The sequence below is a fragment of the Corvus brachyrhynchos genome, unplaced genomic scaffold, assembly GCF_000691975.1.
Source record: "Corvus brachyrhynchos isolate BGI_N302 unplaced genomic scaffold, ASM69197v1 scaffold370, whole genome shotgun sequence".
In the NCBI taxonomy this organism is placed as follows: Eukaryota; Metazoa; Chordata; class Aves; order Passeriformes; family Corvidae; genus Corvus; species Corvus brachyrhynchos.
The window spans coordinates 4874559-4900670 of NW_008235977.1; the positions used below are offsets into that span (position 1 = coordinate 4874559).

Here is a 26112-nt window from a genome sequence, read left to right on the forward strand (position 1 = left end):
AACCAATATTCAATGAAGGCGTGCACAAGAACCTTTCTGTATCAAGACAGGACAAACAAACCTAATTACCAAACCTGACACTTCCTTTAGAAAGGGTATTCAGACATGAAAAGCCTCTGATACACACTGAAGACACATCCCACTGCTAGCATGCCTCAATTTAGAAAATTTATATTCCTGACTGGATTGTTTCCAGTAAAAAAAGGTTTAATTTACCTTCACTGAAGAAAGCCACCTAAAAATAATTCATATTCACTGTTTTATACATCAAATTTTCAGCTTCAGAAGCAAATAATAACAGAGTGGACAGATTTTTCAGCTTTACAAGTCCATAATTAGACAGACTTAGTTCTGCACCATAGCAATTGGATTTAACTCAAGCATCATTTCTTCATGAAAATTGTAAAGCCAAACTAGGCCCTTAAATGTACTAAACCACTATTTTTCATTAAGTCCTAGATATTTTCAGATATCTTAATATAACAAATTTGATATAATTTGCTGCTTTTTTTCTTTTTGTTTTCATGAGCCAGATGCCAATGCAGTGATTTAATTTACCTTAACATAAGACAAAATTGCAACAACTCCTACATTCTTTGTACAGATGTGAAATGTAGTGTTGGAAACTTCAGAACACAGAGGCCTGTTTGCTTCACTTCCCCCTTAACCTCTGCAGATGCCAGCCAGCAACACTGGCCATTCAGTAGGAACTTCACTGCACTGCTGTATGAGAAAGCATTTAATTGTTACTACTTGTGTAAACCCACTACTCTACCCAAGCTGAGGTTAAAGATCATCTTCTTCAGCACTCCCTTATGGAAAGGGCAGATTTCCACATCCACTGGCCCCTCAAAAAACACACCCTTCTCCAGTAAAATGTTACAATTGAAGGAACAGCAAGACGAAGATCCCAGGTGCTGCTATTCTCACAGCAACGTGAACACCCGGCATAAATCATCCAGAGCTGCTGTCCTAGCTGCTGACTATCTGGCCCTGCTGAATTAACACCCTGGTTTTCATAACCCCACTGTTCCTTTGAATGCAGCACCTACTGGTCAGCTCTGTATTAGCATCCTGCAACTATCTCACTGTTTTTTACAAAATATAGCAAGCTGAAGCTTGAACTCTGTTAAGCTCCATCTGTCCTGCTGACTTTTTGTCCTGTTAGAAATATTAGGCCTATCAAACAAAACCTCCACAAGAAGAGTGAAAACTGAACTGAGAAACAAAAAGCCCTTATGAAGAGCCAAGATACGCTGCCAAGCATGTGATAACAAAAGCTACCTTAATTCATAAAACTTGCAAAACCACTCTGCTCTACCAATAAGGTGAAGCTTTCTAAAACTGGGGGCATTTTGATGCATGCAGAACTTTTGGGGTGCACCTCTGAGCCAGGGGAGCAAACAGGCCATGACACCACACAAGAGCAGCTGCTCCTTCCAAGAGATGTTTCCCAGATGAGTTCATCATTAGGAAGGGCTCTGAGCACAGGCTTCAGATTCTTTCTTTCATAACAACAAGTACAAGACCAGCCAGGAGTTTCCATGTGCCAGCTCAAGGTGGGATTGTGAAATTCTGAGCATTCAGCCTGTAGCAACTGAAGCTGGACACAAAACTATTATAGTCTTCCTCTGTTCAATGCAAATAAATTCTACTGTTTCTGGAAAAAATTGTGATGGATTTATATACATATACATAGTGTATATACATATTAATAAATAAAACTAAAAAGTATTGAAGTTATTCTTTTGTACTGGAAAACACGAAAATATCTCATAAAAGCAAAGATGACATTCCACAGACGTTTCCCATTTTGTGGTTAAAGTTTATTTTGATCTAGTATCTATCTCCCTTGTTCTTGACTAACATAATACTGAACTTGTACTATCACACTTTCCCCATGGCAACATGCAATGACATTATAAACACAGAAACAGGAATTCCCTGTGCGACAAAAACCAGAAGTCACAGTTAGGAACAAAATCTTCATTCCAACACAAATAGCCTCAGTAATAGGAACAAATAACTATTGTCCATGACTCTCAGTTTATTAAAGACCTTTTCCAGTTTAATGTGAAATAAGAAATTGCCTATTTTAAGGACACTGCATTGCATCTGAATCAGGACTTTTAATACTGCAAAGCTTACTGCACCATAATTAGAATAAATGACTCCTGATTTAATTCTTGATTCAGAGAATCAATGTGCTGTCAAACAGAGGACAAGCAGCACACCAGAAAAGAGCTGTTCTAAACAAAGAGCAATGAATGTATGTAGCTAGAGCTTTAGCAGCTCAGAAATATGATACAAATTTTGGTAGCCTTTTCAAGGAACCAAATTTTGAACACAGTCTCAATTTATTTTTTTAATCTATCGTCACCAAAGATCATCTGGTCTTTAAATTCTAGTATTGTAGTATACATACATTCTATGGGCAAGATAATTGACACCAGAGGACAGATACAGGTGCTGAGGAGTATTAAAGGACAGGAATATGAAGTGTGAAACACCTTTGTTGTTGTTTTTTCTTTGGTTGGTTGGTTTTTTTTCCTAAACTGTAGATTTCCTATACTGAGAACCACTTAATTTGTAAAGAAAGAATAAGCCTAATGTTTTATTAGTAAAGTAACTTCAGTGGGAAAATATGTTGAGTCAGTATGCAAAGTGTAATCCACAATCACATGGATAATCTACAAGAATATGCTAAATTAAATGCTATATTCACAGAAATTAATACCAGCATTTTGATAAAAGTGGACAAGAAAATGTCTGTGTTCAACTAAAAAGGAATTGCTTTTCCTTGCTCCTAGAAACTACTTCCTAAGCTCCATCTACTTCTTTAAATGTGTTGGTAATTTTATACAAATGACACATATAGATGTCTTTCTGAGTTGTTATATTCACAGAATACCCTCAGAAATTTTCAGAGAATATTTGACTGGGATAGCCAAGTCAAAATCAAATTAGTTACTTGTGGAAGGAACTAATTCTGCAGAGAGAGAAGGTCCATGCAGCAGATAAAAACACAGAGGACAAAGCAGAGCAGTAGCCATGCCCTTAAAACTGCATCACGTTTGAAGTTCTGACAAAATATCTTTAAGTGGGTACCTTGGAATAAAAGAAAAAGGACAGGTAACCTGCACTGGTTCTGGGTGCTTTGATTACCCAGACTGAAAAGGGGCAATAGCAACAAGACACCACAGCTGGGAGGCAAACTGAGAAAGAGAGCCAAGGGCAGAGGCTGGAGAGGAAATGGCACTTCAACCACAGCAGTTTGACAGCGTTTTCATCTACTACGGGTTCTTGACCACAGCACAACATAAGCTGTTCAAGGACTTTTGGGAACTACATTCAAGATTTTTACAGGAAAACACAAACATCTTGGAAATGTTTCTTTCCATGGCTGGGAATGTACTCTTAACATACATCTGCCTCACTGTCTGTGAATGTCCTGCTGCACAGAATCAAACCCTACTCTGAACCCCTCCTCTTCAATTCCATCACAGATTCTGGAAACAAGTACTACTCAGGCAATGGGCCTCAACAAGAAAAGCACTTCTTACATTGGTTTAGCTGTACTGGATCTTTCACTTTTCCTCCAGGGAATGGGAAGTGTCTTCTCTGTGATGATTTCTGTTTTATGAGCCTTTCTATATTCTCTCTTGTTAATCTGTTTTTTAGAAGAAGCTCTCTTTTTTACACATCATCACTCATGCAAGACAGCTATAAAATAGATGTGATCACCATAATTCAACACCTGGCCTTCAGGCACTTGAAGAATATCAATAACAGAGTTTTTTTTCAAAAACTGGCTAGGATGAGTCATTTATTTTAAAATAATATTTGGAACAGAAAGAACTGCCTCTTTATGTTATCATTTAACAAATGTGCAGAGCAACTACTTAAACACAGGAAATATTCTTCCCACTGAACAGTACAAATTAGAAAACTGAATTTTCTTATTAGATTGATTATTTTAGCAAAATGCAATAATATTTCATAGCAACTATTTCAGCCTGACAACATCAGATATTAAATTAAACCACCATTATCATGACCTTAGATCCACCAGCAGATGAGATGGACATCTTGGATGAACTGTTTAAGAGAACATAACTGAAAAGGAAAGTAATCTGTAAATTATTTTACAATGGCAATTAATCCAACAAAAATACTGGCTTTCACCTCTTACTTAATAAAAAACATTATGTCTTTCAATAAAAGACCCCAATCTGGTGCTGAAGTGGTAAAATTAATCTAGTTGAGGTCATTATAGTGATACTCATACCATTAGGTGAACACAGATCAGAAAACTGTATTTTAAAATCCTTCATATAAGGATTTGGAGTCTTCCCTAAATAGCAACCTAAACCTTTTCACTAAGAGAGCAGGTATTTAGAAGATATTTAATCTTGAGCTCAAGGCATGGAAGCAGAGTTCAAAATTTGGGGTCTGATTTGAGAACAGAGATTTGGGGCAGATATGTGGAAAACCTTCAATATTACCTCAGTTCCTTATCTTTAAGCTGAGGATAAGTCACTCATTTCTTATCTGCATTATCATTTAATTATCCCAACTGAGAAGAAAGCTCATGAGAGAAGTCCAAGGTCTTCTGTTGCCTCCTTATTCTGAGCTCTGATCTATGACTATTTGCATCAGGCTAGCACCTACAGCCTCCCTCTCATTATTCTAGAGGCTGTACAAACATCAAAAAGATAGCCCTTAGCTTCAAAGAATTTATGATCTAATGAACTTTGATAAATTGCAGTAACCCCTTGGAAATGCACAGCACAGTTTCATTTAGTACCTCTGAGTGTTACTGATGAAAATCAATATAAAACATCGATCCTATTCTTCCTCATACACATCAAACAGTAAACACTAACACGAATAAAAAGCTATAACCAGTACAAAATTAACAGAGTGCTCTGTTGCACAGCACATACTCAGAATGCTTCAGCAGATTTTGAAGATAAAAAAACATATGAAGAGGTCCAACTTTCCCACCTGCTTCTCTTCAAAACCCAAAACTCAACCCCCAAAGCCATAGCTAGTTTTAAAGCTTTTAAGATTTGAACATTAAGTATGCACATGCAATTTTGGAGAATGCTTTTTCATTTTGAGAATGTGTTTGCCTTTAAAAATTTCAGGTCCTTGATGCCTCATAAAGTGCAAGCTGGGATATGGCCTCTAAATTCTGACTTAAGAAGACCTACACATTCCTGATTTGAATAGATTTTTCCACAATAAACCTGTATTTATGAGTAAACAAGATTTCCCTCCTACCTAATCTTTTAGCGCTAATTAACATGAATTGTTGAGTTACTTATCTGTCCTCCTAGTTTCTCCCTACTCAGAAGCATTGGGAGCTACAGCAATAGTACAAGATAGGGTTTAGGGACCTCTCTATTTCATGCTTCAAGTTGTCTGCTCCTTCAAATGCAACCCTTGGTTCCACACATTTCAAAGATTTGATGGACATCCTTGTTTCTACATTTTCCCTCTTTTCAGTAATACTACAGCAACAAATTGAAAAACTACTTGCAAAACAATAGGAACTGCCTTAAAGAACAATAGGCACTTTCCTTAAAGGTTCAGAATGAAGAGAATATTGCTATGGAAATACAGAAGAAAAAAAAATGAGGGTTTAGGCCAATATAACCCATCACTCTCTTTTAGGGGCAAATAATAATTCCTAGTGAAAATGCAAAACATTTCAACAAAACTTTACAAATTACTTAAAGCAAATATTTCTTCTTTGCTACGTTCCAAACCAGAAATTATTAGTTCCTCTATTAAGTTACACCTAATATTCTCATGTTCAAAGTTCAAGATGCTTTTTAAAACAGGCCGAGATTGGTTTGACACTTTCTGAGCCAGAGTAATCTGAAGGAGGCATTTCTGAGAGAAATATTCACTGCAGTCCAGGATCCACAGCTGTCTAGTGTACATTCCTATTTTATTAAAGTTAATAAAGTCAGAGACTGCAGCTGGTGATTTGTCTGATGGTTTATTGAGAATGAATCCTCATGGAGATCAGCATATGTGAAACTTTACCTGAATGGTGAACAGCCTGGCTGTTGGAGAGATTCCTGTAGTCTTGTTTTTGTCTTTAAAATTGGATCTCCTTGTAGAAGTTTCTGTTAAAAATCTCGTGCCATTCTCTTATTTTCTACAAACCAGCTCTGTTTCTAGTTTATAGAAAGGCTGAGAACAAATATGGGAGATAGGAAAGAGTAATTCATCTGCAGGCCTGATTTAATTTAAAGCAAGCCAATCTATAAACAGCTGTGGGCCACCTAGCCCACGAGTACAATAATCCAGATGTTTGAACCCTACAGCCTATTAATTCCAGTGTCAGACATGCAACTCACTTGATACTTGACAGTGCAGAGCCTGAAAGGCTTTCTTAAAGCAACCTCACATTCCCACAGCTGACAGCTCTCATGGAAATAGAGCTGCAGGGGGAATCCCGGAGGACATGCTAATTAGGCTAATTGGCAGTTTCAAGCAGGCTTAAGGAGAGGCAAGGGAATATATATGAGCAACAGAGAAGGAACAAAGACAGATGTAGAGGGTTGAGTAAATCTTTGTTGGCCCTAAGGTCTTTGTACACTCTTTTTTGCTTTGTTAATTCTGACTCGACAGACCTCTGAGTCTTACTTAGTTGTCTTGAACAGACAGATCACTCACTGCTCCTTAGTCAGTGAGTGCCTGCTCTTATCCAGGCCTGAGGAACTCATGACTCAGAGCATCACAATAAAGTGAAGATTAATACTCAAATACTAACTTAGTCTTTCTCTGAAGAATAGGAAAATGACATTGTAAAAGCTGCTACAAAGCTTCTAATGATTTGAGATTTTGTCTCAACAATCTCATTGCTCACCTCTTTGGAGACATTGCCAGGGAAGGCCAGTGATGCAACTGTTCAAAACATACTTTTAAACTTGTAGTTAACACGGTGTCTTTAGAAATATGCTTCGGATGCTGTGTTCAATACTAAATCATAGAATCATTTAGGCTGAAAAGGGCCTCTAAGATCATTGCATGCAACTGTTAACCCAGCACTGCCATGTTCACTGCTAAACCATGTCCCTAAGTGCCACATCCACATGTTTTTTTGAACACTTTCAGGGCTGGTGATTCCACCACTTCCCTAGAAAGCCTGTTCCAATGCCTCACCACCCTTTCAGTGAAGAAATTTTGCCTAATATCCAACCTAAATCTCCCCTGGCACAACTTGAGGCCAATTCCCTTTGTCCTGTCACTTGTTACCTTAGAGAAGACACCAACCCCCACCTCTCAACAACTTCTTTTCAGGTACATGTAGAGAGCAATAAGGTCTTCCCTCAGCCTCCTTTTCTCCAGGCTAAACAGCTGGGGAGCATCTGGGGCTCCCTCAGCAGCTCCTCACAGGACTTGTTCTCCAAATGCCATATTATGCATTGCTGTTGAGAGTTGCTATTACTACTACAGAAAAACTTCCACTTGCATTTTCTATAAAAACAAATATATTCTACTTTCAGAACTTTTTGGATTAACACTTGAACACATGACTGTTCTACATTCCAACAAACAGCTTTCTACACCGAGAATCACAATTTAGAAGAATAAGCTAATAATAATAATAATAATAATCTACATAAAGAATAATAATTTATACAACAAAAATAATGTAAAGAATGTACCTGCCACAGGTTGGGTCTCAAGTACTCTGTTCTTCACCAGTGTGCTCTGTTAATCCTACCATCCACACAAGTCTTCCATGCCAGAGAAATCAATACCACAGAATCCCCTGCCGTGGATTTTCAAACTTAACCAAAACAATATACATACTTAGGAAATCAAATCTTGTAGTAAAAGGTTGCAAAAAGCTTTGAGCCAGAAAGAAGCTTACCATACACATATAAACTATGTGCCCCATAATCCAGAAGTCATATCAATTCCAGGAGTTTCACATTCCAACCCCTCTGCAACTGATTCTAAGATGAAATAGAGCAACAACAACCCATTCTTGAAGTAAAACAAAACAGAAGGCTTAAAATTACACCTAGGCCTGATTCTTCCCCATATCTAAAAAAAGTGAGGAACCTGGAGATACCTGTGCTCCAGAAACTTCAGAATCCTAGTTCCTAAAGCTGAGCACAGCCCTCTGCCACGAAGAGACCAGCTCTGCGTAAGCAGCAACATTCAGCAATTCTCTGTATGGGCTCCCCAACAGGGATACTCTTTAGGCCCTGCAGGGTAAATTAAGCCCCGGTAGTTCTATTGTTCCCTTAAGCTGCATTCACACTTGGAAGCTTAAACTAAGCCTGACTTCAGTGTGAAAGGTTACTAGACCAACTGTTATGGTCATTGAAGCCTCTTAGTAAGACACCAACATCACCTTTTCTCTTAAAGCCATGGGACAGGCAGCAATCAGCTAGACTTCGTAATTCCCAAAAGCATTCCTGCATCCCTGAACAGCTGACTGAGCATCCAGCTACAGCTGGCACAGATACAAGGAGAGGGTGTGGAAGGGGGACATGAGACAGGCAACATAGAAGGAATACAGATGTATTTTCCAGGCATGCAAGGATGAATTTAGAAAAGCCAAACCTCAGCTGGGGTTGAAAGTGGTGAGGAATGTGACAGGGAAGGTGATGGTCAGGAGACACGGAGCTGCACTTGTTCAGCCTGAAGGTGATGAGTCTGGTGTATACGTGTGCATGTGTGTGTAAGGCTGGGAGTCACAAGCTGCAGAAAATTATTACTAGAAATAAGGAAAAAAAAAAAGTCAGAATGGTAGGGAGTATGTCCTGGAACTGGCTGATGAGAGGCTCTGAATCTCTGCCTTTAGTGGCATTTAAAGCTCAATTGCATAAGGTTCTGTTTTGTATCACCTGGCTTAGAAATCATTTCTTAGATGAGAATCAACCAGATCATCTCCAGAGGACCCTTCCAACTTATATTACACTAGATTCTTCCATTTCAACTCCCAAAGCAAATCCTAATCCAAACACAGAACAGCCAAGGGACAACCCCAACATTCAAGGATACATAGGACACTCCTGCTTCCTAAAATTGAGGGTGTTTCAAAGTTCAACAATGAGCTAAATCTTTTGCAGTTTTGTATTTTCAATCCAGATAATAGTTATTAGATATTTTATCAATGTGCAAAATAACTGATTCTAGAATTTTCTGCTAAAATAAATATATATATATCTAAAACTCTTAAGCTGTTTCAAAATCATTTTTCTTTAATGAGAGAAGTGAAAATTAGACTGCTCAAAGTCAGAGATGATGAAAAAGACTGTAATTAAGCAGCCAGGGTGCTAAATAAATGGATGTGATGGCAATTTATGTGAGAGAAACAAACTGCTTGGATACAAGGAAAAACTAAAACTTGCTCAGGATAGGGAATACTCTAGGGCTGTGCCAGATTACACATTGGCTTCACTGTAGTCAAGGGGCTCTATGACATTTTTAACATCTTACTGCATTACTGAGAGAGGGACCCCAATTACTTCTCAGATCCTATGCTGAATGTCATTAATTGGTATGAACTATTTGTGATTCCTGCCAAGAAACTCCGGCTTCCATAACTTACTTGCGTTGCAAATGTTTCATAGTTGTAACTGAAGTCACGTCACACAGTACTCAGAAATTTCAAGGAAAATGGAGCTTAAAGAAAAGCCCAAAGGATGACAGGCAGAACCTTAAAGAAGGTGAGAGCCCTGGACAACAGATCAAGAGCTACCATTTTGCACTTCAGTTGGAGTTTATAAAGTATTGGCAAACATGACCACTGTTTTTTATCTCACTTCCCCAATTAAATTAACTCTTGTTAATTTTTTTTTTTAACTAGCACCTACCAAAAATATTTCACTGAAACACATATGCCCTATTGGTTCCTCTTCCTGAAAAAGGAAAGAAATGAAACATTATCTATTATATTAAACTGCTTGGAATTATTATACACAAACGGAATTTAAGGAAGAAACACTGGAATTGCCCATAAATTTTATTCATTTGAAGGAAATCATCTTCTGGAGAGTAAGAAACAAAGTCTGTTGAGAGTACCTGTTGCAGACTTTAAATCTTTTGTATTTCATTTACATGTTTATTCATATTTGGTATAATGAGCCCCAAGTTTAATTACTGTAATGTATCAGAAATAACTAAGAAGTTCAATTTTGCATTCCCTTGTAAAATTACAATTTTAAGCTTTCCTATCTCAGTTTGGTATTTTCACAATACTAATTTTTCCTGTGCTTAAACACTAAATTAATTATGATCACAAGCAAGAGATTTTGGTACTCTAATGAAATTTAATTAAGTTATTAATTCTAATTATAAAATATTTAAAGCAGGAAACTTCATTATTTTTCATAATGCTCCCTTCTACTGCAGTAGTTTCTAATTTTCAATATTTTTGTGTTCTGTTTGAAATATCTTGCTATATCTAACTTCACCACATATCTTAAATATACCTTTTAATAGTGTGCCTTGGACCTCTGCTGACTTGGGAACGCTACATACAATTTACCATTTTTTCATTACTTTTAATGACACAGTCATGAACATTCTGCTCAATGCTGACTGGATAGAAAAAGAGAACTGCTATAGCAATAGCAACAAAAACTGTAGTAGAAGTGCAGTTTATGCCACAAAAATGTGGCTTTGATACTGTACATTAATGACAGCAAAACACAGATATTCAAAAGACATAACTGCACCTAGAGCCCTGCTATAGTAATTACATCATTTGACCTCTGAACCTTGTCCAGAAGAGTATTAGTTGCCATTCCTTGATGATAAAAAAATACATGGAATAAGAAATTACATATAGTTTAAAATCTAAATAAACTGTTGATTGTCCTACAGCTAAGGCTAATAGTTTCAGGTACTGCCAAGGGAGGTCTTTTATTACAGAATCACAGAATCATTTGGGTTGGAAAAGACCTCCAAGATCATAAAGTGTGACCATTAGTAATTCCTTTTTTGCATTGTTCATTTAGCTTAAAAATTTCAAATTGAAGCTACTACATCAAAAATCGAATATGCAGCTGACAATACAAGAACTTTGACAGTGAGTGTGAAGCAAGCATTAGGCCAATGGCTGTGTGAGCACTGGGGAGCCAAGGCATCTCTTGGCGAAACATCCTCCCAAGGGTTTACCGTGCCATCACTTGTCATGTGAAAGAGCAGCCCTTCTGCAAGGTCAGAGCCACTGACCCCCTGCCTGACCAGCAGCCAGTGTGAACACCAGGCTGGCAAAGCAGAATCTCTCATCTGCAAAATGGAAAGCTGTGCATGTGGAAGTTTGATATAAGCCAAAAAATAAGCGAGTGCCTCTAAAGGGGATTACAGACACAAATACTACAGAGAGACACAGTAAACATTGCTGGCTGGGGCAGTGTCAGCTTTGGATTGGCAGAAAGGCACCACTCGGTGGTTACGTGATGACAACAACCAGTCCTTTTTTAAAGGCTTCAGTCTTATTCCATTATAAAGTCACACTTTGATCACTTTTGTTTTGCAGAAAGGAAACTGGTCTCAAATCAAGAGAATTAACTTAAGGGCAAAAGAGAACTTTTTTCCTTAGAGTACAGAAAATAATACATCTCTTCTTAATGAAGGAACATTATAGAAAAGGTTGTCACAGAAGAGGAATTTGGGGTTGCCTTAGAATTTTATATCCTGTTGCCATTAAAACTGTCATGCCACTACAACAAAATGAGTCCAAATTTGATACTGTACTATAAAAATTCTAAATTATCTTTCTGGGGGAAAAAAATTGTGTGACCAATATGCTTTCATTTAGAGTGACACAGGTAAGAACAATATAGGAACATGAACTGATGTCAAAATTCTGGCTTCAATAAACCAAGGTTTCATATCCATAGCTTGCTGAAGTATGGGAAGTCTTATTATCAATGCCTTCTGGTAGACCAAGACATCAGTAAGATAAGAAAAAAAAAGAACCCAAGAAAAAACACTAAACAAACAAAAGCAAACAAAACCGAAGAGGGAAAATTTCAGTTTGTCCCTGTCCCCCCACCCAAATAGAAAACCCTAAAGCCCAAATCCTCATGGGTTTACACCATGGAAACTATGCCAAAATCAGCAAATTTTAAAATAGCAAAGTAGGAATGGGTGTGTTGGAAAAGAGAGAGAAATTCAAGATACTTTTATATTTAAGGGCTTCCTTAGGAGACTCATGGCTCCTGGATTTTACTTCTGAAAAAACTAGGCTCATGTTTTCTTGCAAAGAGGATTATGGCCATATATCATCCTGAGGGTGTATGTTCTAAGAGATAACAAGACGTTACTAATTCTCTGTTAAAAAGTCCTCTCCAATTTGTAGAAAAAAGGGCCAGTTGTCAATATTGCAGGGTTCTTTAATCTCCAGTTAACTTTGCTAGGTTTTTTTTTTTAATAAGGTAACAGTCAACTCAGGAACTGCGCTTCATCAACAAGCTGTCTTAAGAATCAACAGAATCTCACCTTTCCCAGTAAGCTCTTTGTGTTCTGATCATCTCAGAAGGTTAGTGTCAGAGAAACTAATTTTGTGTCTTATAAAGAACAGAAATCACTTTTCCACCCACAGTAATCTGCATCCAAAAAACTATAGAATAGAATACAGCTCACTTGCTCATGGACAAAAAGCATCTCTCATATTACTTTCCATCAAACTTATTTGATTTTCTGAACATGTCATTCTTCCCTCACATGATTATTTTTTGAAATAAATCATATCAAGTGTTGTTTTTTCTTCCCAACAAATATGGAAGACACATGAACTGAATGTTAGAGAATTGGAAGTGGAACAATACCAACATTTTGGGGAAAAATCAACGAGTCTTGCTCAATACTTGTGTTATTAAGGTTTTCTGAAGCTTTTAGTCATTATCTCACAAGGTAGTTACAAGTTATGAAATCAATGAGACATTTCACTTAAAACCCAAAATCCTGCAAACCTCAAATAAGGTACTGATAGATGCATACTTTCCTCTTAAAGTGCAAAATATGGCAAAACTTAATGAGAACTGATGTGGAAATATCATCTAGATTTATTAATACTATGCCTGCATATGCCAGCTAACTTCATAAAAGCTGTGCAAATATATTCCAGGTGTCCATAAAAAAAACAGGGTAGGGAACCCCATACCCTTCACAATCCAGTTACAGAGCAGAGCAACATGTTGCTTGCTTTGAATCAAATAACTGATTTTCTACTGTGATTCTAGGGAAAAACTGGGTTAACTTTCTTAAAAAGAAAAAAAGCAAAAAAACCAAACACCACAACCAAACCCCAAGCACACATACCCACATATGTGGTATTAAAATTGCAGTTTCCTGCAAGTGTTCTGACAGAGCACACCAGCACAAAGGTCGAGGAGGTCCTGGTATAAACAATAAACAGGAGCAGAACTGGAGAGGGCACTTAGGCACGTATCAGCCTAAAAAACTGGAAAGACATTTTGGACCAAGAGTCTTCCTAACCCGGCTGAGAGCAGACTTTCTTTAGATAGGAATTCTCCATCCTTTTCTTCTGCTCCAGAAGTTGCTACTGCTGTTGTTTATACAATTACCACCCTCTTGCCACCATTTTCTTTATTCTAATTCTTTTTTTGCATATCTGCATTGACACCTACTCACCAGATATGCTCTTAAGCAAGACAATGAAACATGAAAGAGGAGGGAGGTTTCCTTTTTTCTCTCAAAGACCAGAAATGAAGAGACATTGTTCAGTGCTTTGAAAAAACTCACGGCTTCAGCTTGCTCTTAAAACAGATGGCACAGTCACCACAGCAAGTAATCCTCCCTCTCAAAAAGTGTAATATAAAGCCAAGGTGTCTGGCAAGGCTATCCAGTTAAATGGTAATGCGTCCTTTGGACAAGAATTCCGTTTGAGAACATACACAATAAAAGCACGTTCAAAACCTGGCAACTGGGAGAATGAGACTCCACTTTCCACTACAGATACTTGCTCAGTGTGCGGCAGTGCTAAGCAAAAGAAAATTGAAAACACAAAAGCAGGGAACACTCATGTAGAAACCTGAGTTCTGGCCTGTGAAACAAATATTTTCAATATATATTAAAAAATATAAATTTTTGATGTCAAGAATTTTCACATTGATTTTTCATTAAGACTACTTTAAGAAATTTTTTTATATTAAGAAATACCAATCATAAGAGAATTTAATCCAGAACAGCCCACAATAGAATTTTATTGTATTATACTCTCAGTTTGAGCAAGTAATTGCAGATTACTCAGTTTACTCTGAGTTATGCTGATGGCTGCATATTCTCTCCTCATTTTAGCAAACTATTTTCTAAGCTGATATTTAGGTATTTAGGTACCTTTAGGTTCTAAGGTGTTTTGGTAAGATACATTTCCTGTCAGCAGATGTCAATATACAAATTGAAGCATTACTTATACATACTTATCTCACTGTAATTAGGATAAGAAAATAAAAGTAAGGCTTTTGGCTTTACTGTGCAAAAATGCCATTATTATTCTAACACATTATTTCCTGAGTATGTGACATTTCAATATAGCCAACAGATAGGATTGCCTTTGATATTGTTCAAAAGAAGTTTGTGCTGTTAATTTTAATAATATTGTAAGCATACAGCCTGGTGTTAAATTCCTTTGCACTCAAAATTTCCATCCGTTAAAAAAAACCAGCATCAAGCACAGGAAGAACACTAGTTTGCTTTGTAGTAAACCATAAATCAGAACAAGAATCAATTGGCCATTAAAAACAGAACATTTTCACCTGCAAAACAGACATTTACTAAGTTTGTCTTCATTATTTCATCTGGAAAATCCACATCTCTGCAGTTTTCAAGTTAAAAACAAGATAGAACATGCTGTGTTCTAAAAGTATGAGGAGAAAACTTCATATTTTCTTACCTTTGCATTATAGGGAATATAATGCTTTGATAAGGCTTCAGGAGTGTGCATCCATGTTTTGTCTACAGAAAAGCAAAATAAAAAAGCACTGAATGGGTTATCCAATCATTAACTTAGATATAATAATATCTCTGTGGAAAAGATAACAATCCTCCTCTTACTCAAAAAACTGTGTGAAGTAGTTACTGGTGCTGGAGGGAAATATCTCACACCTTCCCATACACTTAGATGAAAGAACCTGCTTCTTTCTCTTGGGCACACTTCCTACTTTAACCAACTTGATTTTCCCTAAGAATTACAACTCCTCCCCCCAAATGTATTAATTGGTCTAAGGTTGTTTGCTGTTTCTGCCTCAGATCAGTATTTTCTGCATCCTGCTGTTTGAAGCACTGACGGCATCTTGTGCCTCTAATGATGTTTTTTTGATGAATTATGTGCTTTTTCTGATGAATTATCACGACATTAAGGGGACAAAAAAAATTATCCAAGCTGTAACTGACAGAAGAAAGCCCTAATCCTCACAAAACAAAAAGGATGCGCATCAGATTCATAAGTTTTAGATCTGATTTATAAGCTCATATCCCCTGTAATTCTTCCTATACATTTGCTAAACAAATTTGTATATTCTCCTTTAACGTTCACATTCCAAGACTGTGTTATTCTCTTACTTTTCCTGCTGCATGGTGACATAATTTTGTAATTTTTTGTCAAATACATCTTCCCCTCTTATTTTAATGGCCTTTTTGAATGTTCTACACAATTTAAGGTGGAACTCCAAATATTAAGAAAAAGCTTCTTTTTAATTACAATCTTAGAAACAATTTTTCAAAGTTTTCTTATTTGAGAGCATTTAAGAAAACAAAAATATTCCAAAATACTAAATTTGCATAATCACACATTTGGGAGAATCTGTAACTCCAATCAGTATTTTATACGACATATATTGAACATTTAGTAGTAGTTTCTAACTTGAGACTATCCTGGTTTAAATTAGCATGAATTAAAGTCACAAATCTGGAACTTTATTGAATTAAGTAAGAGAATAACAGCTTAAAGCAAAATTCTACCCTTGGATGCTCACAATTTCCTTTGCCTTTATGGGGAGTTGCAGTTACAGTAATTACTAACTTTTTTGTTAGCGACGCATAAGGACAATAAAATTCCATTCATTTCAAACTGTTAAAGAGCGAAAGCTGTGACATTCATTAACACTAAAGCAATAATTGAATATTTTAGAATATGCAGAAGCAAGAAAACAGTAAAACAAGATATTTACCAGTCATCACTGTAACAGGATCAGAACTGCAAAGCTGGGAGAATGTTTTTTTTCCCTAAGCAAGTTCCATTCTAGATGGCACTAATGTTCAGTTCCATTACTGAAGACTGATATTATCACTTCTTAATTAAGGAAGAATGATTTGTCCATGCAGCAGCACCCAGGAGGATGATTAAAGTGGCTCTTCCTTTCAACTGTGGCTCGTGATTGGACTGCTGGAATCAAGAACTCATTTCCCAGAATATTTTAACACCTGAAACGGGACCTCTACTTTAACATAGAAGCAAAAGCTGATGTTATCTGAAAGGGCAAAATAACCATCCCAGTGAATTTGTGAATTAGGACTGGTAGAATAAAGCCTGTCAGCCCAGGAGATGACCCAAAGCCCAGTCAAGCAGCTGGTCACCAGGCTCGCTGGCAAGGCCAGGCACGGGGGAGCTGGCACTCAGGGCAGGACTGCTCACTGCCCCAGCCTGCTCAGTGAACACCTGCACAGGGCCAATGTCAGCTCCTCCAGCTGCATTCACATTGCTAACACCAAGGGTTAATTTACCCATTTCCTGCACATCACTGTTTACTAGCTTCAGCAGGCATAGTATCACGTCTATACATTTATAAAGCAAAATCTAGTAAAAATAGAGCACTGAACCTCTCAAGGAAATTACAATAGTTCTCCACTCATTTTATGCCTAGTACCCAAACAAACAAGTGACAGAGCTGTGGCTTCTAAAGCAATTTTACAAGCAGACAAATGGCAAGACAGGTACCATCAAAACTATTCCTTGCAAATGTTTCTTCCTCCCTTCTACGCATCAGGGAAAATTCAAACCTGAAAAAAATGCTATTTAGTTTGGGAGTCAAGTGTGAAATGCTGGTCTTAATTCAGCATCAGATAATCTTTCCAATACTATTATCATGTACAAAGCTTTACTTAAAGTGGTTCTATGAAATCATAAGGTTGCCTACCAGCCTCCAGCAGTAATGTTACAGAGATTCCAGCAAGGACTAACACTGCTGCGCGAGTGTTGCCGTAACTGTTGGTACCCCTAACTGGGAGGAAGATCAGCAAATATGGACAGGTGCTGTCAGCTCAAAATGAAATCAGTAACTTAGCAGGGTACCAAAAGACACTCCAGGATTCTTGTGCTATTGGTTAAAATAGTCCAACATTCACATGTAGATCCACAGACACTGTGACACAAGTACTGAAGATTTCCATTGACAATGGAAATCCATTTCTTAGAGGCAAGTAATAATTACAGAGTGGTAGCACTTCGGAAAGAACTCTTAATGCTAAACTAAATCAATACAAGGCAAAATTCAGGGTGAGAGCAAAGATGTGCAAAAAATCATGCAAGCTATTATGGGGTAGTTTGTTACCAGCCTCTCCTTCTGAATTGTAAGGTCTGATTTTGGATTTATACCACCCTCAGGAGCTGTTTGAAATACTGCTTAGAATTAGTTTGATTTCACAGCAGTTGAGAAAGACTAAATTTCAGACATTTTGCATGCAATAAACCAGAAAAACATGAAAAAAGAAAATCTATAAAATAAGTATTGGTCAAATATCTGATGTAGATATGGCTTGTGGTTTGCATGATCCCTCACCTAATTTAATTTTTAAGGAGTTTTCACAGCTTGAAGCTTAATTATTCATTCTGAAGCAAAAAGCAAAATATGAAACCCTACAATGAAAATCACAGTTCATATTATTATTTTATTAGATACACCACAGCAAGAGTTCTAGACACTTCCCAGCTAAATAAAACAGTAAGTCCTAAAGAAAGGACTGAAAGCCCTGATAAAACCAAACCTGACAACCACATGCATCTAATGTTAACCGTAATAGAAAGTGAAAAGACTTATGCTATTACACTGGGTGAAAACCACAGTTATTTTAGATCTTGTCTGAAGTTCCTAATCTAGGTTGCCTTAGAGTTTACATTAAAGTTTTTAAAAGTGCTTGGTTGTTTTTGAGAATTATGAGGTTTTGAGAATTATGAGTTTGACCATTCAGAGTCCCATAAAACCTATGCTTAACTGAGATATGAGAAATTCAAAGACGTCTGAGTACGTGGTGGTTTTGCCACCCACACTGCATGAAACAAGAGGTGCGAAAAAGGGTCACCACTCTGATTTCAAGGGCACGGGTAAATCACAGCCCTTATTAAGCAGGATTTGCAATCCTGTGTGGAGCCTCTCCACAACACCTCAGCATGTGCATGGCGTGCTCAGTGTGTGGCATAGGCACAGAGAGCCCCCGGAGCAGCAGCACAGCAGCCTTTGCAGTTTTTAAGGGAATTTGACTTGGGTGAGAGCTTCTCAGGTTTTGTTCCCTGCCAGCACACACCAGTCTGCTAAGGGAAAGCTGTATCAAGTTAATGCAGGAAGACCCAAGGGTCTGACAGGCTGAATTGCAAGAGTGGAGAGAGGAGCTGGGCACTTCCTTAGGCAGAGAATTAATACTGCTCTGAATTGGGACGTGTCTCCTTTCTAACCCCCTGAATCATGCCAGCCCCATACCATTAAAAAAGGGGAGGTTCCTTTACAATCTGCATTTCACACCAACTGTTGGTCCCACACAGCCGGGGGGCCCCGTGTGTGAGCCATTGCAGAGGCCTCAGCAGCACTGAAGAGCCAGGGAAGGGGGACGTGCTGACAAATCACACACTGAAGGCAACAGACTCGGAGACTTCATCAAGTACCCAGAACAACTGTGCTGCACTTAAGGGAGGATGACATTAGGTTAGATAACAGCACAGCTGACCATTTATCTACCAAAAAGGAAAGCGATAGCAGTGCCAAGAAATTGTTCTCCCTTTGAGATTAATGTCTCTGCATATTACTGCCCAAAGAGATTGTAGAACAGAACATTCACAGTGCAGCTTTAGTTAACTGCCTCCCTAAACCCTACTATCATTATTAATTCAGTAACATTAAGTAACATTAACTAATTAATGTTTCTAAAGTGTTTATCAAAGCACACGAGACCAAGTGGCCATTCATTTAGTATGATGGAAAGAGAAAGACTCTGATTTTAACTTTTTCTGTTTTAGTGTCACAGTGAAAATACAGTAATTTCTAAAAGGTAGAAACTAAAGCCTTTGCTCTCTACCAGATCAAAATCCTTTCACATCGATGGATGTTTTTATTGCTAACAGAAGAAATCTTGGAACTGTCTTTTCTTCCTGTTTTACAGAACTTGGTATGAAAAAAACATTTTATGTGACAACCAGCCTAATAAGAGTCTCCTGAAGAAGATATCATCCCAAGAGATCCGTGCTGCATCTAGGTATTATTGCCTCAGGAACAAACAACTTACTTGCTTCAGTGTATGTACATAAGTACCTATCTCTTTCACTATTCCTAGGTTATCTATTTTTCTGTAAAGAAAGAAAACCTTCGCAATGGGACACGCAAGAACTGTCACCTTGTTAAATAACTTCCTTTATTCTGCACTGCAGCAGAAACAGTCAGGTTCTCACAAAGCCTCCCTTAGTCTGGTCAGACAGCAAGGTAGAATCTGCCTTCTTGACCACTGCAGGTAACACAGGGACTGATAGGCTGAGGCCTGAGACTGAATGCTTGGCACCAGAATTTTCATCAGCATGTAACACCTAAATATCATTAACAAACAAATCTACCCATATTATTGCATGGTTCAGCTTCAGCATTTGTTCCAGTCACCTTCTAGAGGAATGACTAAGTCTGGGTGTCTAATAGTAGTAATTTATTAAAGTTTTTAACAGGTTACTATGACTAAGCACTTGAAATTAGGAGTCAGAGCCTTCCCTAGAAACATATAGAGAAAAACATCCATCAATATGCATAGCTCAAAAATAGTTACTTCTGTTATTTTTTTCTTCCCCCCCAAACACGAGATATTCTTTGGATGCATATTTATTCTTTGCCAAGAAAAGAGCTGTATCTCCCTAGAACAGAGTGAGCTTGGCAGAATGCCTTGCCTGTGTCATTCTCTCATAATATTTAGGACCATGTAAATGGTTTTAAACAGCTGATTGCTACAATTGCAAAATGGTGTCATAGAATGCTGGGTTGGTATAGCTACAACATGAAAATAAGCCTAGTATTTGCATTTCCTTCAACAGTAACATTCACTGCAGAGCCTACACATTTTAAACTTTATGTTTTTGAGATATGCATGCTAATATTTAGGTTTTGACAATAAAGGAAAGTAGGATGAAAGTGTTACTACAACTGACCAGTCATTAGCAAATTTTTTTTCACTTTTGATTTATTTATGTTAAGAACTTTAATCAAGTTCAACTTCCTAAACCAAAGCAGAAAAAACCAAGGAAAATAAATCTGAACTACTTAGCCCATACCTCATGTCTTCTAGCTACAAAAAGAGCTACACTGTCTTTGATAAAAGCTTCTAGTTAAAGTCAAAAAAGACTGGCATAGCATAATTTATTTTAAGTGATCACATTTTTGCAAGTTTTCACTAAGACGTATGTAGAGATCAAACCTCCAGCTCCATCTTTGACTTTTGTAGTCTTTTTGCAGAGAAAGAGTTCAGTGAACTATTCCAGTATTACTATAAATAAATTGGGAGGAGTATCAATTTAACTTGTAAAAAGTGTTTGAAAAGCAAGCTTTTGAAGAATTTCTTACTGTTAAAGTAAGAACATTATGTAGATAGGTCAAAACAAAGGAAAAGGAGCACAAATGACAATCTCAATACAATTAAAACAGAATTTTAATTTTCTGATTCCAGAACACTGAAATAATGTGGTATAAAAGTTTAAGTGAAACTTTCTTTAAAATTCAAACTGGAAGGAGAAGAAAGGAGTTTGAGCAACCATGAGAACAACTAAAATATGCATATCTGTAGCTTCGTCTTGCTTATGCACTTAAGGTACATCCTTTTATGTACCAAAAGGATTTGATTTCACAAAATAGTGTTTTCCTGAGTGAGCTACTTAGGATGTTCTCTGCAATTTTCCAACAGCCTTATAAGACAAATTCTTATGAAACCAAGTAGCCATTGTGATTCCTATCAAGGTCTGGTTGGTAATTTATTTCACACAGGATAAGATATTTTGCCTTTAACTAGATACTCATCCAGCTATCTCACAGTGTACCTGTGCAACTCAAGCATTTAAGCTGCAGCTGTGTAAATTTTAATAGGGTTGAAGCCAAAAGGTTCAGATTCTTTCCATGCTGCTCCCACTGTAAAGCCAGTATTTGTGCCTATGGCTCAGCAGCACGCATGTCTTCTGGAAAGGAGCTCCTGAGGTTTTGGAGAAGTGACAAATAGTTATTGTTGTAAATATCATTGTTAACCTGCCTAGAATATTCTTTACAGCAGGCAAGAGATAAGATTAGTTCTGCAATACCTTTTTGAAGATAATGCAGATAAAATAAGCAACAGGAAATTATCCTTCTATTCTCACGGTACCAGCAAAAAAAGGAAAATCCAGGCTTAGCTGCACAGACCCAAGAATCCTTCGGAGAAGGTTTCCAAAGCTCACGCCTCATTTGTATGCTTCCTCTGAAGACATACTGGAACCCTTTTTTCCCCTAAACAATTAGAGCTGTCCCTTCTGCCTTCAGAATGTGAATATACTACCATAAATACATGTCCAGTTGCATACAAATGCTTGCAAACACACACAAACTGTCAGACTGAGCACTTCCCTGTCTCACAAGAGGAGACCTTTGGGTCCTTGCCAAATGAAGGTGGAAACCCTGCAGGACTCCTTGCTGGTGTACTTGAAGGGGTGCTGCCACAGCCTAAGGAGAACAATAGTACAAACAATACTTCAAAAACCAGAGTCAGAAATCAATCCAAAAAAGGGACTTGGCCACTGAATATTGGTTTGACCACATGTTTAGGAAGACAAGGAACAGTAACTGGAATACATATGACCTCTTTGTGGAGGTAGTATAAAAGTATTAACTGATTTTTGTGTCAAGACCAGCTGAATACAGAAATATTTGTTATACCAAAAAAGTACCCTCTTTTCCTTCCACACATCACTCCTGAAAAAAAATTTTATTCAAAAAATCCTAGAATCATCAAGCAGCAGCTTTTTTTTGGTGGGAGCAGAGGAGGAAATATAGATCTAGTTTTGGTTTGTTGAGTTGGTTTTTTTTGTTTGTTTTTTTGGCTTTTTTTTTAATCTCTTCCCTGGAAGGTGAATGCTTTTACGAAAGAACAAAGTGCAACCACAAGGATATTTGAAGACCACAGTGGGGGAGCCTGTGGCTACTTCATGCCTTTAAAGCTATATGAGTATCTCCTCTTTGTGGTTTTTATCATTATTCTTAATGTGGAAGCCCAGCACACAACAGGCCATTTGTTTAAATCACCAATGTGAAATAGACTCTGACAGAAGGAAAGTATTTACTTTAGGACTACACTTATCCCCCATCAGTCTTTTGGGCCTTCACCTATTGTCTGCTCATTAGGAGAAAAAATATAAACCAAAATATTTGTCATCTCTGGAATGCAGCATGTGTTGATAATAAAAATAAAGATCATATTATAGCCAGTCCATTCCCATAAAAGAGCATTCTATAACCTTTGATTGCAGATTTTTATATGCCAGCCCCTGCCCATTAAATGCATCTGTCTACACTTTCATAAATAAGACCCATAAAAAGCCATTGCACAGAAATGTTATTGCTGAAACTTATGATTTAAAACAGGCCATTACTTCAATATATTCTATTTAGCATTATAAAGACCATCTACATCTCAGGAGCTGGTAATTGGCAGCAATTATCCACCTTATTAACTGCTATCATATGGAAAAACCCCAGAAAATTTAGATTCTCACATACATTGAACTTCATGTCATAAGAAAACTGAGGCTGCCATTCTTTATGGGATGAAGGAGGACCACTGGCATGCAATAAAGTAAAAACTAAATTCAATTGCTACATCCTCCACAACCTCACCCATTTCAGCCATTGTAATTCAGTAGAAATATATATTTACAATTTTAGCACTATTTTGTGTCACTTAAAAAGTTTCAATCTTTTGCTCACAGAGGGTTTGAATTACAGTCATTCCATATTTACATATGTCTCTGTCTGGAAGGAACAGTAGTTTTCTTTCACGTTTCTGATGAGGCAAAAGCCAGGAAATACTAGTTATTTTTTGCTTACTTATATGCACCAGTTCTTACACTAGCATCTTTTATTAGAAGGATGCAGGATCAGTAAAATGTGCCGAACTCATTTATGCAAGGCAATTCCATTCACTAAAAAAATAAGCAAAACAAAACCCCCATAGTTAATGTTTTCTGTTTTGTTTATGCAAATAAATCACATTACAAGATCCAGTCCAAATTAAGAACAAGTAAGTAATTCAGTTTAGATACAAATATACTAAGAATGAGAAAAGTTTACATAACAATATAGCATTTAGAGAGATCTCTTACAGGAGAATTACATTAATATCCCTAAGCTACTTAAAAGAGTGACTGAATTTACCAAGATGCAAACATATTTCAACTTGAACAGACTTCCATCTGCATTACAGACTTTTTTCACCACAGCATTGCAAGGGGAGCATACTACCACATGTGACTTTAAAGGAAAAACTGAAAATTAAAAGTAAAGAGGACTCTTCAAATCCCCTTCCCCAAAACTGGATCACATACAAAAGCAAGCTTCCAAAAGTGCAATAGATACAGAAACATTTTCACAAGCTTTGTCATAACCACAAAGCAACAACATACATGAACATAAATTGTTCATCAATTTGTTTTTGTGGGAGAAGGAAAGAGATCCTTAAAAAAAAGATAATCTATCTTTTCAATGTAATTTACTGCACTCATTGATCAATGAATGGAAAACAGAATGTTTATTTTTGTGCAGTTTGTACAGTCATATAGTGTCGCTGTAACCCGCAGCGACAGTGAGAATCACGACACAGGAATTCCAGGATAAATGGCATTCTTTAATTAATTACCACCTCATTTATATAACTTGATTCACAATAGAGAAATGACATTATTGGGTGCTTGACCATACACCTCCCAGAGTGATTGGCTAAATGCAACTACACCCATTTCAAAATATTTTCTTCAGTGAACCAAAACAATATCCACTGCATTCTCACAACACTCTGCACCTGCAAATAGTTTACAAAACTGTCTTTCACTGTTTCTCAACTAAAGCATGAGAAAGGAAAACTTCACAAAATGCTTCAGCAGCTGGAAAATTCCTCAGCTCCTGCTTTTTAGCATCCACAATACAGTATTTCTGCAACTGAGAATTTTCTCCATAACACACATATTTGATAGTCCAACCAAACTGTACTGAAGTCAAGACAAAGGCTATGTTGCTTTGAATGGTTTTGTTTTTCCATTAAAACATGCAACTTAAAATAGCAAGTGCTGACATCAGCTTTAAACCTAAAATGAACCTTTTTTTCAGTATTAGTTCCTAAAGTTTGTTTCCCTGTTATACAAGCTCATGGGTAACAGAAGAGAGCAGATATCACAATCTGGACAGCTGAAAGATACCATTTATTTATCATTACCTGTCTAATTACCTTCTGAAACAAGTTGAATTCGTTTAAAAATCCATGTTTTCTTATATTTTTCATTGTAGTTAGTAGGATGAAAGATGAACAGCTTGATTTTTTCCAATTTGAGATTTAAGCATATCAATTAAGCCTTCAACTAAAATGACTACCAGACAAGTAAAAAAAATTCCAACTCAAATACAGTAATTCTAACTCAAATACAAACAAACTCTCCAGGTGAGTTCTTGTTTGTACTAAATCTTGGGCAGTCAGACAGGCAATGGCTGCACCAGTTTTTTAAAGCCAGAGCACTCAGCACAAGGTTGTCAGCTGAAGTGGTTATTTCATGCCCAAACCATGACCCTCAAAAATAAACTTACACAAAGTAGTGGCTCCAGATATTATACCTGTAGTAAGAAATTGTGCTGCAAAATGAAATACTGGTAATGCTGAAAGTGGAGGTCTGTGCTCTCAAGAGCACTGCTCTGATTTATGACGAAGCTGCTGTTCCCATAACAGATTCACTCCATAAGCACTCATGCCACACATCTTAGCTATGGAATCTTTTGCCTGCAAAGGATCAGGATTAATTTAAAAAAGAGCTCTCTTTCTGTCTTAGCAACTCATATCTCATTGCAATTCTTTTGTGAAAGCACAGGTTGCTATCCAGCCTCCAACAGAAAAAGAAGAAGGGGAAAAAAACAAAGAAAGCTTGCTTGTAATGCTTCTTTTCTTGCTTTGCCTACCAATGTCTGTAAATAAAATAATTTCCTGAACATTTAGAAGGAAAGTTTTTGCTCGAATCAGGTGATGGCATGAGAACAGAACTCATCAGCAAGAACAGCACAGTCCTAAACATTGTAGTCCCCAGTTTGCCCAGTTCAAAAAGAGCGGAGCCATGGCATGAGCAACTACCTTCCCTATAGGCATCCTGTTAAAGGACTGGTATAGGCTGATCATCACAATGAACATTAGGGAACATTTATCCTATAAAGCTGCCCAATTCAGATACAATCTGTGCCTATTATCAAAGTATCACCTACATCTATTTAAATTCCCCTCACAATCCAATGTATTTAAGACTTGTTTTTGTAGCTTCAAGGTAACAGAGCACTGTGAACTTGTAATTCACACAAACCCTACCAGCACAGCCATATGGAGACTGCTTTGGGTTTAGCAAGAACTGCTTGGGAAGCCACAGCAGTCACATAGTTAACTCCTCAAACTATCCCCATTCTTGTGGGCAAAAGAAACCCACAAAGAACCCATCAAGAAATGGAAATCACTGTATCCTGAGATCTGGGAGGAAAAATTAAATACAGTAAAGGATATCCAGCTATTGAACCCATTTTCAAATGCAGTTATTACACACGAAAACTGATAGAGCCAAGCTCTTCTGAACTTCAATTTGCATTAAAAATATGTAAT

General features: G+C 37.3%; 1 protein-coding gene across 6 annotated transcripts in view; it reads right to left on the minus strand.

The window, feature by feature from the left end:
• GULP1 (GULP, engulfment adaptor PTB domain containing 1) overlaps positions 1-26112 on the minus strand; it is a 95405-nt gene that overhangs the window by 49933 nt on the left and 19360 nt on the right. For all 6 annotated transcript variants that reach the window (XM_017729041.1, XM_008630250.2, XM_017729042.1 and 3 more), the window contains one exon: positions 14906-14967. In XM_017729041.1, the coding sequence (XP_017584530.1) occupies positions 14906-14967 (62 nt within the window). The remainder of the gene's footprint in view (positions 1-14905; positions 14968-26112) is intronic.